The 12,429-nt window shown below is 42.0% G+C and overlaps 1 protein-coding gene across 1 annotated transcript in view; it reads right to left on the bottom strand.

The window, feature by feature from the left end:
* Nucleotides 1-5,090: 5,090 nt before the first annotated feature.
* LOC109938487 (sestrin-2-like) overlaps nucleotides 5,091-12,429 on the bottom strand; it is a 60,656-nt gene continuing 53,317 nt past the window's right edge. The window contains exons 2-7 of the mRNA XM_048612914.1: nucleotides 10,738-11,091; nucleotides 10,139-10,286; nucleotides 9,931-10,046; nucleotides 8,679-8,869; nucleotides 8,450-8,594; nucleotides 5,091-8,014 (exon numbers count right to left, since the gene is read on the bottom strand). Of these exons, the coding sequence (XP_048468871.1) occupies nucleotides 7,928-8,014; nucleotides 8,450-8,594; nucleotides 8,679-8,869; nucleotides 9,931-10,046; nucleotides 10,139-10,286; nucleotides 10,738-11,091 (1,041 nt within the window). The 3' untranslated portion in view covers nucleotides 5,091-7,927. The remainder of the gene's footprint in view (nucleotides 8,015-8,449; nucleotides 8,595-8,678; nucleotides 8,870-9,930; nucleotides 10,047-10,138; nucleotides 10,287-10,737; nucleotides 11,092-12,429) is intronic.

Genomic DNA, 12,429 nt, shown 5'->3' with positions numbered 1-12,429 from the left:
AGGTCGAAGAGGCGGGGATGGGGCCAGGAAAGGTGAGTGTAGGTGGGGAGTTAGGAAGGGGATAGGTCAGTCCAGGGAGGACGGACAGGTCAAGGGGGTGGGATGAGGTTGGTCGGTAGGGGATGGAGGTGCGGCTTGAGGTGGGAGGAGGGGATAGGTGGGAGGAAGAACAGGTTAGGGAGGCAGGGACGAGCTGGACTGGTTTTGGGATGCGGTAGGGGGAGGGGAGATTTTGAAACTTGTGAAATCCACATTGATACCATTGGGCTGCAGGGTTCCCAAGCGGAATATGAGTTGCTGTTCCTGCAACCTTCGGGTGGCATCGTTGTGGCACTGCAGGAGGCCCAGGATGGACATGTCGTCAGAGGAATAGGAGGGGGAGTTGAAATGGTTCGCGACTGGGAGGTGCAGTTGTTTATTGCGAACCGAGCGTAGGTGTTCTGCAAAGCTTGCGAACCGAGCGTAGGTGTTCTGCAAAGCTTGCGAACCGAGCGAGTTTCAAAATCTCCCCTCCCCCACCGCATCCCAAAACCAGTCCAGCTCGTCCCTGCCTCCCTAACCTGTTCTTCCTCCCACCTATCCCCTCCTCCCACCTCAAGCCGCACCTCCATCCCCTACCGACCAACCTCATTCCACCCCCTTGACCTGTCCGTCCTCCCTGGACTGACCTATCCCCTTCCTAACTCCCCACCTACACTCACCTTTACTGGCCCCATCCCCGCCTCTTCGACCTGTTTGTTTCCTCTCCACCTACCCTCTCCTCTATCCATCTTCTATCCGCTTCCCAGTCTCTCCCTACTTATTTCAGAACCCCCTTCCCCTCCCCCTTTTCTGATGAAGGGTCTAGGCCCGAAACGTCAGCCTTTCTGCTCCTATGATGCTGCTTGGCCTGCTGTGTTCATCCAGCCCTGCACCTTGTTGTCTCGGATTCTCCAGCATCTGCAGTTCCTACTATCTCTACTTTATTCTAATGTGGTTCAGGTAAACCACGATCCAAGGTGTTCAACTATAGGAGGGGTGTGTTTGTGTTGAAGAGGATGCAGATGAGATTTACCAGGATATTGCCTGGACTGGAGGGTTTGCTACAAAGAGAGATTGGACAGACTTAGGGTGGTTTTCATTGGAGCAGAGGAGACCAAGAGTGGATATGATTGATATGTATTAAATTATAAAGTGCATACAAAGGGTAGATAAAACTTTGACCCCTCATGACCACTGGCAGAGGTTTAAGGTAAGAGGCAGGAGGTTTAGAAGAGATGGAAGGAATTCTTTTCCCCCACTTGTGAGCGTGTTGGGAATCTAGAACTCCCTGGTTGCAAGAGGCAAAAACCCTTATAATGTTTAATATGCATTTAGCCGTTAGTTTGTGATGCCAAGGCATGCAAGGCTATGGGCCAAGAGTTAGGAAATGGGATTTGAAAATTTTGACAGCTGTAGACCTCTGTGATTTATAGAACACATACTCCATGTCCACAACATAAGGATTTTAAAAGAATAACTTAATGCATGTACAATGAATATACTTGGCAAACTGGGCGATGGTGTCCGCTCGTCATCAATTTACATAGGATGCTGTTTAAATCCAAACCTGTTTTGAAGGACTTTCTTGGTCAGAATAGGAATGAGGAAAATAGGAGATTGTCAGGCAGCATACAGCTCGTACAGGTACAGGAACAGTGCTGAAACGTTGACAAACTTGTTCACATGGTACACACTGTAGGTCCCTGACTTGGCCCTCCCCTCTGGGTCCCGCCATATGGCAGAACCCAGCACACATTCCCAGTTTGGAAACTGTTCACAATTCTCCATTCAGTGACATCTACAATTCACACAACAGCTTTAAGCCACCCAGATTATCTTATGCACAGAGTGAATAGGCTTTCACAATTTTGAACGGCACTAAGACGAACACTGAAAGGCCAAAACCAGGCCATCCTGTACATATGCAGATAAAGAAGCAACATCCTGGAATACTGAGGAGACAATGGAAAAAGAGGGAAATGCCAACATAAGTGAACACCCACATCCTGAGCTCACTGACCTACAGAGGTTCCTGGTTAGGAAACACCTCGATTTTAAAACTCTCATCCTAGTTTTCAAGTCCCTCATGACTCTGTCCTTCCCTATCTCATGCAGGGACATGGAAACCAGGACAATCATTTTAAAATAGCGATCATCGCCTCCAGTCCCACAACCCTTATCTACATCCTCTAATTCTGGCCTCTCACCTATTCCACATTCAATGACATTTTTGGGTGCCATGCCTGTGTCTGCCTCAAACGTCCACTCGAGATCCCCTAAACCTAAACCCCTCTCCTTCCTCTAAGGCAATCTTTAATTCCTACATCAAAAATGCTGGAGAAACTCAGTCTGTATTCTTTTCAGATTTCTAGCATCTGCAGTATTTTGTTTTTAGAATCTTAAAAACCTACCTGATCAAACATCTGGCTATTCCCCCAATATCTCTTTACGTTGCTCAATATCACATCACACTCTTAAGAGGTACAATGGGGCATTCACTCATGCTGCTATATCAATGAAAGCTCCTGACCCACAATTACAGTATTTTAAGAATGCTAGTATTGGGTTCTGTGGAACTGTATTAATACCAACTAGAAATAACTCACAAAGTGCATTAGCGTGGCTGGACTGTACAGTGAGGAGAGCGGGTTTGTACTCTAGACTGGAGAGGAATGAGGTCAGCTGAGAATGTCAATTGCTATACCATGTAAGGAGGCCATTCAGCCCAACATACCTGCACAAGTTCCATTACCCAGTGTCAATCTCCTTCTTTCCCCTCTGCCACCTCATATGCCTACAGAACCATTTCTATCCAAATAGTCAACTAGTACCCTCTTGAATGCCTCCACCACATTACCAGGCAGTGCATTCCAGACCCTACTCACCGAATGAAAAAGTTTCTTCGCGTAGCACCCTTGCTTTTTTTTTTGCACATCACTTTAAATCTATGCCCTCTGCACGGGAACAGGCCCTTCAGCCCAACTTGCCTATGCCAACCAGGTTTCCTAAACTGAGCTCATCCCATTCGCCTGCATTTGGTCCATATCCCTCTAAACCTTTCCTATCCAACTATCTGTCCAAAAGTCTTTCATTGTATTTGTACCTGCCTCTACCATTGCCTCTGGCAGCTTGTTCCATATTCACACCACCTGTAGAGAGAAAAAGTTATCCATTAGCTCCCTTTTGAATCTTTCTCCTCTCACTTTAAACGTATGCTGTCTAGTTTGGGATTCCTCTAACCTGGGGAAAAGACCTTTGCTATTTATCTTATGTGGTGGAGGCAGGTTCAGCTGAGACATTCAAGAGGGTACTGGATGGTTATTTGGGTAGAAATTGTGTGCAGGGGTATATGGGTGGGAAAGAGGAGATTGGCACTGTGTAATGGAACCAGTGTAAGTGCAATGGGCTAAATTACCTCCTCACATGCCATAGCAATTGAGATTCTCAGCTGACCTCTCATTCCCCTCAGGATTTTATAAACCTCTATAAAAAAGATCACCCCTCAGCCTCCGAAGCTACAGGGGGGGGAAAAAAAAGTTTCAGCCTATCCAGCCTCTCCTTATAACTCAAGCCTTCCAGTTTCAGTAACATCCTTGTAAATCGTTTTTTGAACCCTTTTCAGTTTAATAACATCCTTCCAAAGCAGGCCAAACAGAATGGTGGTCAGCACTCCAAATGCATCCTGTACAGCCATAACATGACACCCCAACTCCTGTACTCAATGTTCTGACACATGAAGGCAAGCGTGCCACACACCTTCACATCCTCTGGTACACCACTTAAGGAACCATGTATCTGCAGCCAAGATCTGTTTGAATGCATGTCCCATGGTCCTACATTTAACGGTGTCTTATACCAATTCAACTTTGCCTCCTTTCTCTCGTACTCTATGCCTCTTATTAAGAAAGCTGAGGACACTCTTGGAAACCTACACAATTCCTACAGGGCCTGACAACAAACGCACAATATTTCCCTTGGGCTGTCTAGAACCTGGGGGCACAGTCTTAGCATAAGGAATAGGCCATTTTGGATGGACAGAAGTAATTTCCTTACTGAGGATAGTGAATCTCTGGAATTCTCTAATCTGAGAGGGCTTGGAGGCTCAGATTTTGAGTACATTCGAGACAGAAAGATAGACTTATAGATAAAAACAAAGTCATCTTTGGATATGGAAAAATAGCATTTTTGGGAGCATGTGAGAAAATGGTGCTGTGGTAAGTCAACCTTGATCTTACTGAATGGGAGACAGAGCTCATGGGCACCCCTCAAAAGCAGAAACTAACAGTTGGAAATGACTAGTGGTGGTTCAAACCAGAGCGTGTTTTAAGATAACCAAGACCAATTTGCACCAGTAGCAGATATTTCTCCCATGTCCTTAATCCAACAACCCCCATCCCTGACCCTATCCCCTCAAAAACACCAGGTCTTGTTATGACATGACCTGCTATTCTACACCACCCACTGTTGGCCACTAATAGTCCCCATTAGTAACTATTCTCCAAGGCTGATTGTTATCCACTCCTTTGTCCAACTGTTCTTCTCTCTCTATAGGCTCTATCTCCAACTATAATTTACTCCTTACCCCCTCCCCTACCCTATCTTCTGCATTAAACCAACATTTTCATACCGACCAACAGTGCTGAGGAAGGGTCTGGTCCTGAAACGTTAATTCTGATCTCCCTCCACAGACCTGCTGAGCTTTTCCAGCAATTTCTGTTTTTGTTTCAGATTTCCAGCATCCGCAATTCTTTTGTTTTTTTTTTAAAAGCAGATATTTCCAAGTTTTACTGGCTCTTCTCGCTGCTCCTAGCAGGCCTATGTTAAATCAAACTCTCATTGTCCAGTTCAACAGACAATTCTTGAAACAAATCATTCTGACAGGACACGGTGACAGAGACTTCTGAATGAGATTTGCTTTTGTAGAAACTGGCTGCCTATGTTGGTTGACATAAAAAAGTGACAACACTTGGCCACAAAACAAATCTGGCACATCTTGAGGATGCATAAATACAAACTTATTTATGCAAATCAGTAATCCAAAAATATTCACAGTGCAACAAAAACAGACATTTTGTAAAAAGTATCTTTATTTTCAGAAATCAAGTCAAAAGTGGTTTACAACTTCTAAAACTCCCAAGATGAAATTAAGTCAGTCAATAAACAGCTTAGTAAGTTCAACATAGGTTTCTGAAGTCTGTTACATTTTCTCCCAAGTCCTGCTTGTACATTGGAAGCCAGCAGAAAAATATAACCCAGGTCAGTCACCCATGGACAGAATCAAGCTATGTTTAGCTTCCACAAATGCAACATCCTCAGTGACACAAATCCAAGAGAATTGCCTGTAAAATTTGTTGCAAGTTTCCAGCTATTTTCAAATGCTCGCAAATTTAAATGTTATACCACTGGAGGTCAAAACCAGCATAAAACTGAACGAGGGGAAAGAAGAGTTAAATATGCTGTAGAGTTTCTGAGGGACAGCAAGGTAATGGAAATCAGCAATGCATCAAATTAGTTAACTTCGCTGTCCATTATAAACTAAAATAGTTCAGTACATCAGTGCAGAGGATGTCTCAAATGTAGACACTTCCAAAAATTGATTTTACCTGCATCTTACTTAGGAGTTCTAATATCTGAGGAACAAGGGAGTGTATTAAAGCTCAGTGCATTCTCAGACACTATCTACAAAACATATTCAATGCTATGTCACAAATAGGCATCAATCCTTGTTGACTTTAAAAGGATTTTTTTTTAAAAAAGAGAAGTACGACGACTTTCATGCGACTAGGAACATCTAAATAGCTATTCCAGCGTGTTGGTAAATAGGTACTTGCTCATTTGAGCTTGTGATTACAAAAAAAGTTTATTGAAATCGCACAGATGGTTCATTTTACACTGAACATACTGTCATTACTTTCATCCTTTGGACTGTGCTGTGTTTTTTTTAAAACCTAACCCTACAGCTAAGAAAATGAGTGCATGACCATCCCAACCCAGAATTCTGGCAGACTGTTTGGCTAACAGGCCATAACATGTACAAACCAGACATCTTTATTCATTCTACCCTCCCCTTTCCTCCCAAGATGCTGCTGAAACTGACCGAGGCTTCGTAGGAAACCTTTGAACAAATTCACACAACTGCGATGAGTTACTGGGCGAGCTAATAACTTTAGTGTTCAATCACTGGTGTATAAATACCCACCAACAAAGTATATATTTGAAACATGGCGCAATATTTCAAACCATCCAGTTTGTCGGGCATCATTTTTCCCCACTATTTAAATAACTTCCCACCACATAAAATAAAGCCGAGTGTTAATGATGCAGAATATTTCCATGTAAACTAGGTGACTCCACACTTAAGGACATCAGGTGGTAACTTCACCGTACATGTTGGATCTCTGCATCAGTCACTTCCCACTGCACTCTGCCAGGGAATCTTCTAATGCTATGGATAACGTAAGAGGCATTGCATTTACAAATGATTATAGCTTCATTTCAAAAGACCAAGAAAGAACTCACTGAGCAAACAAAACAGAGTTGAGTGCTGGATCTATCTGCTCTGCAAAGAAGCCAGTATATTTCAGGGGCAAAAGAAAACTTTGCTCAGATGTGATGCTGAATAAAGATTTTCTCCCACTACTGTACAGAACTTTGTTACAAGAAAAGTATCACATCTTATATTGGTGTTGGCTCGCAAGAAATAAATTCTACTCCTTACAAAAAATGGTAATTCTAGTTTATCAACGTGTAAAAACATTAACAGCAGAAAAACTGTTTAGTGCAGTAACAAAATGCATCCAGATGCTTAGAAAATGCTTTGTGCAAAAATCAGAAACAAAAAAGTACGTTTCACAGAGGAAGGCATGTGCAAATCAAGGCATCAACAATTCTTTACAAGGATGTGTATTTTCCAAAATATTGACTTTTTTTAACTCAACTTTTTGGAGCACTAATAATCATTGATTAAAAAGGAACCTGCTACACTGAATCCAAGAAAAATGTATTTCAATACCACAGGTTTATCATGGGTGACCATGTAGATAACACGTGGGCAATGTTAGAAAAGCAATGAGATAAGGTAACAGCATCATATTTACCTAATTTCACTGCTGCTGTTAAAAGCGTCACCACTGGTGACACTTTCTACACTGTCATAATAATAGCAGGGCAATGAAAAGATTTAAATGCTGCAAGAAATACGCTTTTGCGAATTTGTTCTGGTTTAATGTGTTTCCTGGGCTAAACAACAGCTTTGTTTCGATAATCCTGCAAAACAGCCATCAATTTAAGAGTTTAGGGAAAAGACTTAAAACTGGGCTAATGGTTCCTTGAAGAGAATTTCAAACTTGGCATTTTTTTTCCCAAAAGTAAACTGCCCATTCCAAAATGAAGACATGCTGAAAGTGAACATTCTAGTCTAAAGTCACCTTTGGTCTTGCAGTACATTACCAGTGTATGACAGATGATACTATGCAAAACAAAAGCTCAGAAAAGAAAATCGATTTGTGACAACATAAATAAATACGAGATCAGTGAGAAGTGTCAACATACACACATACAACAGTCTGTGCTGTGACAGCGCAGCCAGGTTCACAGTTTAAATTCAATACAATACATTCAAGCTTTTACTTCTCTAGCATTAACACCCATGAGGTGCAAATAGAACATTTATATGCATCTGGTTTAAACCCAACGTTTCAAACCTTTTTCTATAATTCACCATGTATTGAACACAGCGAAAGGAATACTGAAATTCTTCCCCCAAAAAAACATATTTGGAAATTTTACTCTAAAAAGATGAATGTCAAATATCAGGAATCTGCTCATTGCACACTGCTGCTCACTTCAGGTGAAGCAGGTCAATAGATGCTTTCGAATGGGGCCAGTCCTGAAAGCGTTGACAGAATCATGTCATGTAGCGTGTGATAGCTCTCAATGCATACAGGAGTGCAGCTTGCATTCTGGCTTCGAGAAGGAGCAGGTTTATATGCACCTAAAATTAAGGAAAGAAATGGTTTTTTAAAAAATGGCTTCTATTGTGACATTTGCAAAAGAATTAGAGGATAGAAATACAGGTGAAACATTCCAGTGCTTTCAAAAAAAAGAGAAAAAAATATACAAAAGGAAATAAAAATAAGTAGAAGGGGACAATCAAAAGCACTAAGCCCTGGTGCTCTCATAATTTTAAAGAGTCCAGTTGTGGGGCCGTAATAAGGTCCATCACTAACTCTCGTCTGTAAAGCACAGGGGTAGATTAAAAAAACTTGACAACAGGTTTAGTTAAACCATGTCATTTTTCATTAAGTCTCTTAGATTTAGCATCAGACGATGGGACAATTTTGCATAACTACTGATGCTCTAACTAGCCTTGCAATCAGAATTCAAGCTAAAAGTGAAAAGATAACATTGTTTATGGGGAGAAACAAACCTTTTCTGAATGTCGGAAGTGTCTCCAGAAACCTATATACATTCTCTTGGTCGTTTTCTCGGGATAGCAGGCAACAGTTTTTATATAAATTTTCAAGTTGCGCTCCAGAAGCTGGTTGACCTCTCCATAATCATAGTCATCATATCTTAGCCAAAAAGAAAAACAAAATGTATGAAAATTGAACAGCTTTCAAGTTAGAACATCCTTCTCAAATTACACAGCAACATACCTTATGCCAAAGACACAGTGAATGTAATTCCAAATGGCTCGTCTCAACATGGAGGTGTCGACATCACAGTGCATGGCCATGGTGTTATAGGTTAAATTGTACACAACTTGAAACTTCTCATCCAAGAGCTGCCCGACCTCAGGGTACAGCCGGTTAATCAGAGAGTAGCCATGATCTTCCCAGGAGTAATCCTGTCAGGATATACATAACATGTGAATACAGATCAAAAAAAAACGAATAAAATAATTAAGAGTCTCAAAGATCCCAGAGATACTTTTATAACCAACACATAATATTTTTTAGCTGACCCCAACCCCCACTCATCCCCTGGGGATACTGCTCGTGATAGAGAGAGTGTGGAGGAGAGAACAAAAATCAACACAAGACAGAACTTCCTCTGGACAGGGAGCAGGAACTAAAACAAACACTAGTTAATTTGTTGAGTCTAGAGAAGTTAATTTTGGTCTTTTTATTAAAAAGATGATTTAGTTACAGGATGCAGCCAGCCTTTATTGCCCATCCCTAGTCGCCCTGGAGAAGGCGGTGGTGGTGAACTGCCGCAGTCCTTGGGGTGTAGGGACATCCACAGCGCTGAGAGTTCCAGGGTTCTGACCCAGCGATGGTGAAGGAACAGGGATCTGTTCCTAAGCTGCTACTGTTTCCAAGTCTGGATGGTGCGTGGTTTGGAGGGCAACTTACAGCTGCTGGAGTTCCCATGTATATGTTGCCTTGTCCTTCTAGCTCGTAGAGGTCATGGGTTTGGAGGATTCCATCAAGAGAGCTTTGACAAGTTACTGCAGTGCATTTGGCACATTACACACTGCTGCCACTGAACATTAGTGATGGAGAGAGTGAGCGGTGAAGGTCATGGATGTGGTGCCAATCAAGCAGCTTCTTTTTCCTGGATGATATCAAGCTTTGAGTGTTGTTAGAGCTATATCCATCCAGGCAATGGGAGTATTCCATCACACTCTTGATTGTACCTTGTCAATGATGGACAGGCAGCAGGGGAGTTACTCTGTGTAAAATTCCTATCTCATCCAATTAGCATAAAACTGAAATCTGATTTGCACACAACTCATTTCAGACCCTAGAACCATTTCTATACATGGCTTCATCATGCTTGCTCTACCAATTCAACAAGTGAAGAAAACACAACCTTTAGTGCTAACTAACCAACATTTAGGACCTTTTGTCTCTGCAGTTCAGAATCCTCTCAGAGTTCATCGTTTCTGACAGAACATTGAATTACCTGAGCCCGGAACGTTGGAGGAGTCTGCTCCCCACGCCTGCTAAAATCCTTGTACCCAAAATCTGCATCTTCAACAAAGCATGATAAATTGGTCAGAGAGAGCGATTCATTATCATCTGCTGGGAAAGGAGAAGTGTTTTATTTTCCTGAATACAAGGAAAATTCTCACTCATTTGTTTGAATCAGAGCAGCAAGCTGGGTGATTAACCTGTAGGTGCAACCAGCAAACTTTCCCTCTTCTCCTTTTCAAATCGCGTTGCCATCTCCTCCTGGCTCGCTTCCTCATCCTGTCTGCCTTCCTGCAGCAGTTTCATTTTCTCTATTAGAACCTCCAGCTCGTGTAAATCATCTCTACTCTGAAACACATTCAGAAAAATGTTTATGTGAGATGAAAGCCCATTACAAAAATAAGTTCAGGTACTATTTGCTGTAAATTCACCCCCTGATTCTTAATGAAGAAATGCCAGAACAGAAACAGGATTGCTGCAATTATTCCACACAACAGTTCGAAGCAATACACAAATAAATAAATAGATCAACAGAAATAAAACTTCTCATTCACAAGATTAATTTTTAAATTAAAAAACTAACAAAATGACTACAGAATACATCCAATGCACATACGCAACAGACCGAAGCTCAGTGGAATAATTCACAATCTGCAGAAAAGCCTGTTGTTATTAAGAAATCATTTAGATGTGTTTTGATTTATCCTTGCCAACTAACATCATAAGTATTGTTAATGCATTGCTTGCTGTATAGCTATTCATAAACTACACATTAAAAGAAGAAAACCTCTGTACTTACCGCACCACCATTAACAGTCTCTTCTGACCCACTGTTACTAGCACTGTCAGAGTCACAACTTTGTGGAGAGGGAGATCTGAAGGTGAAGCCACCGTCCTGGTCCAACTCAGGCCTGATCCCACAGCCTAGAACGAAGGATGCCAGGGAATGGTAATGCGTGAGGAGAACGACAGCATGGATGAGTTCGGCGAGTGACCAGCTACTCTCGCCAGTCTTCAGCAGATTCTTCAAGAAACAAAAAAAACCCCAAAGTAAACAAATCAAACATCCAGAAGTTATCAAGTCACAAAGTTGCCATAGTCCCAGAGGACCATAGGGCTGCTCTCTCATTAGGGAGAGGCAACTGGTGCTAGTTTAACCTGGAGGTCACCACATCAGGTGAGAGGAGAGGTTGAGAAAGAGAGTCCTTCATGATAACCTCTGCTGATGCAGGAACAGAATACTGTTGACATCACTCTGTACTGCATACCAGCTGTCCAGCAAACTCAGCTAACAGTCACCCCGAGTCATAATAATGGCATGCTGTTGTACAAATGTACAGGGGGAATCAAAATGAACTGTGTATGTTCCAACGCGGTGAAGTATAAAATAATGCTCACATATTTAGTGCTGACAAAAACAAACTGATAAAGGAGAAGGACTGGGCTATTCGGCTCCTTCAAGCCTGCTCCACCATTCTGAGACATCATGGCTAATCTGATTGTGGCCTCCACTTTCTCATCTACCTCAAAACTGTCAACTCCCCTGTTACTCAAGGGCTTACTCGTTGACTATTGTTAGTGTACAAATGAATACCTCCACCGCTCCGAGGACCACCATTCCAAAGACTCCCCTAACAATCTTGCACATTTCAGTAAAATCACCCGACATTTTTCGAAACTCCAGAGGAGACAGGCCAACTTTTCCTCATAATGCAACGCAAGGGCATCAATGCAGTGAATGCCCTCATTTGCATCTGATGCACTAAAGGTTTTTCATTAAATAAAGAGACTAAGACTGTATACTATACTCCAGATGTGGTCTCACCAACACCTTGTAAAGTCATCTCTTATTTTCTACTCCAATTCCCTCCCAATAAACAGCAACATATTTTTGCCCTTCCTAATCATTTGCTGTATGTGAATACTAACTTTTTGAGATTCCTGTATTAGGACACCTAAATCACTCCATCTCCATTTAAATAATCTGCTTTACCACTCTTAGAAAGAGAAGCTGTCAGTGTTCCATACCAAAGTCAACTAAAAGCAAGGCAGTTCAATAACATGTCCTCATAACATGCAAACAATTCAGTCTCTCAAATGAGATCACAGTGAAAATTCAAACAAATGGCAAACTTAGTCAACACTATACATGCTAATTACTGAGCTCCAACAATTTAAGTAGGGCTATAACCAAGTAAAGGGCTTCTGGTTCAATGGTGATGTGATGTCCTTCCTCTGATCCAGGAGGCCTACGTTCAGAGGCCTACATTCAAATCCCACTCTCTCCAATAGTGTGTTCAATCATCTCCGAACAGAGTGATTAGAAAATATCTAGAATGGAGGAACGAGGGTCCTTGTGGCACAGTGGTAGTTCCCCTACCTTTGGGCCAGAAGCTCCTAGTTCAAGTCCAATTTGCTCCAGATGAGCATCACAGTACTGTCGATTGCTGTTTAAAGAACCCAACTGATTCATTAATACCCTTTAGGGGTG

The sequence above is a fragment of the Rhincodon typus genome, chromosome 27 (genome assembly GCF_021869965.1).
Source record: "Rhincodon typus isolate 14 chromosome 27, sRhiTyp1.1, whole genome shotgun sequence".
Classification (NCBI taxonomy): Eukaryota; Metazoa; Chordata; class Chondrichthyes; order Orectolobiformes; family Rhincodontidae; genus Rhincodon; species Rhincodon typus.
This window is presented reverse-complemented; position numbering and strand designations above follow the sequence as displayed.